This window comes from Paracoccidioides lutzii, assembly GCF_000150705.2.
Source record: "Paracoccidioides lutzii Pb01 unplaced genomic scaffold supercont2.42, whole genome shotgun sequence".
NCBI classification, from domain to species: Eukaryota; Fungi; Ascomycota; class Eurotiomycetes; order Onygenales; family Ajellomycetaceae; genus Paracoccidioides; species Paracoccidioides lutzii.
In genome coordinates, this window is record NW_015440988.1 from 101,031 (window position 1) to 103,852 (window position 2,822).

Below are 2,822 nucleotides of genomic sequence, written 5' to 3' on the forward strand. Positions count from 1 at the left end.
GGGGGAAAAACAAAAGGAAAAATCCAAACTTTCCTTCCTCACCCCAAGGCACGGTCTCTAAGAGTCTCCCGGGATAAATGCGAACTGCACTCCAAAAAAGACCAGGGTACTTGGTCGTCTGGACTCTCATCCAGAGTAGATGCAACCCCGGGGGAGATTTGGGGGAATTAAAACCCCCCAAAAAAAGCGGGGGGTTTTTATAACACAAAGGAGAGACCCCCGGGGAGAAAACAAAATGAATTTTTTATCTCCTTTATTCCCCCCCCCGCAAAAAAAAAGGGGGGGGGGGGGGGGGGGGGGGGGGGAGGGATTATCATCAAGGCGCCTTTATGAATATTGAGCGCAATGAAGCGCAGATGGAGGAACACCTGGCTATCCAGCTAGGCACGTAGCTAGCTAGGGCAACTTCATAAGTTATCTCTAGTGCTACGAGAAATAAATAGAAAAAGGGCATAGGCTAGCAAACAAAATGCCTACTGAAAAGGGGAAATCGAAAGTGACCTCAGGATGGGGAAAGGAGAATGAACAGAACGAAATGAATGGTATATGGATATACCAGATTTATGGCAAAAACGAAGTGGAAATATCCCTCCAGATACAAACATACATATAAGCGTATGTACGAGTTTTATGAAATCGCATTCTCTCCTTTTGGACGATTTTTCATCCACAGGTCTTTTCCATAACAAACAAAATAAAAAAAATAAAAATGAAAAATAAAACAAAAATAAAAATATCACTGTATTACTCTTCATGGAAAAACCAGGAGACGGCCAAACTAGACACAACCGTCTTTCGTAGTCTCCGTATTTTGAGTTTATTATCCTTTTTGTTTTATCTCCATAGTCCATACGGTTCTCTGCAAGCCTTCCATAGCTTAATGGTACCGTCTTCGCTGCCCGTTCCATACACCTTCCCATCCGGAGAATAACTTACAGACCATATCGGTCCATGGTGACCTTTCTGAACTTCTACAATCGAGAAAAATAAATGTCGATTAGCAAATTCTCTACCTCTATGAGTTGGGAGGGACATAATGGACATACCAAGCTCCTCATCCGATTCTAAGTCGTACACTCGTGCCCACGTGTCGCCCATAGAACCCGTCACAAACCTCCCAGATTTGTTATTGACAGCAACACTCGCAACCTCGTAATCAAAGTCCACTTTCTTCAACAAGCAACCAGGATGAGCCCCGTTGAAAAAATAGACAGACTTCCCCGCAGCAACACTCAAAATTCCCGGCCCGGCAGACTCCGTGGCCAGCGCGTTGAGCTCGCAGCTCCCAATCGTACCATCAACGGTATGCTCAACGAAGGGAAGGCGAGAGCGCAGATCCCACCATCTGATTTTTCGATCTTCACAGGCTGTCGTGATGATATTGTAGTCTTGGTTCCAAATGATCGACTTGATAGTGCCACCGTGGATGCCAGGGCCAATTTCAAAGCTTGTCGTGGGCGTCGTTGCCGCTGATCTACTATTCACCCCATTAACTCCATTAGAGCCGTGGGGTGGCGATATGGGAGGCGAAGAGCTACTGGACCCGCTTTGCGAGAGATCAAAGATACGAAGTTTCTTCTCCATTCCGCCAGTTGCGAGAATCTGGGGGTTAGCTTGAAGAGGGAAGGCGACGGCACGGACGATATGTCCATGCTGGAGGGTGTGTAAGCACTCCCCCGTGTGGGTGTCCCAAACTTTGCTATGAGAAAGATTAGAGCGAGTTCATAGCCAAAGGTCAGAAAATGATGCGAATACAGGTGGTAAAACGCACGCTGAGAAATCAGCCGCTGCAGTTGCTGCTATTGTAGCGTCTGATGAAAGGCGAGCCTGCCACACTGCACCCTTGTGGCCCATGAAGGTACCAATCCTGTTTGCCCCATCAGTAATTTTAAGCTAGACTCCGCAGTCCGAAATTAGACTGACCAGTCCCCAGTGACTCCGTCGCGGAGCATCGGATTATTATCTGGAAAAGAAAACTCAGTTTAACCGGTTTTTTATATTTCCTGAAATTTGAATGAAAACAAAATATATGTAAAAATTAAAAATAAATACCAAATACCTTTACATGCTGAAATCAGGTAGTATTGATCGTCCTCCACCAGTGAAGAAAAACTTAGGTGCGTCACAGGGCGAGAATGTCCATGGCAAGTCAAGGGGACAACCTTAGAAGATTCTATAGGTCATTTGCACCATTAGTTCCTGATACTAGTAGCTGCTGAGTTCCTTTGCAAACCCAAGGAGATGTGATATTTTTTTTTTTTAAGGTTGAAATTGAATAGCGACAAGAGAAACCCACGACAGGACACGGAGATATGCTTACCAGAAGCCATTTATATAGCCGGCAAAATAAAGAGATTGTAGAGCAAAAAATGATAGTGAGAAGGGAAATTGGTTACTGTATAAGTGAAAAAGGGGACCAGATTTAGAATTCCGCAGGGGGTTAAGCTAGAGAATGCTCTGTATTTGAAACTGTCTTGGGAAAAGAGAAAAAGATGGAGTGACGTCTTGCGACAGATAAAAAACTATATCACTGAGATTTCCTTTTTATGACAAACTGAGGGAAGAAAAATCATCAGATTCGTTACGGCGTTCCAGTCGTAAAAATGGCGGTGGTATTAAGGTGGAGAAAACTAGAAGAAAGGAGGGGAGTGGTGGAGTTAGGGAGTGCGGGAGTGCGGGAGTGCGGGAGCGGGAAGAGAAAGACGTTAAAAGAAAGAAAAAAAGAAGAAGGGCAACAAGTGTAAGAACTGGTAAAGAAAGGATAAAGGGGGAGGGGAGTGGTATCTGGGTCTACTGAATCCGAGCTGGTGTTGTTTTACCAC

At 44.9% G+C, this 2,822-nt stretch overlaps 1 protein-coding gene across 1 annotated transcript; it reads right to left on the bottom strand.

The window, feature by feature from the left end:
- Positions 1-834: 834 nt before the first annotated feature.
- PAAG_08682 (WD repeat-containing protein) lies at positions 835-1,952 on the bottom strand (the record flags this gene model as incomplete). Its single annotated transcript, XM_015846588.1, has 4 exons — positions 835-971; positions 1,047-1,699; positions 1,772-1,867; positions 1,924-1,952. The coding sequence occupies 4 exons, from the start codon at positions 1,950-1,952 to the stop codon at positions 835-837; spliced, it is 915 nt and encodes a 304-aa protein (XP_015701385.1).
- Positions 1,953-2,822: the final 870 nt, after the last annotated feature.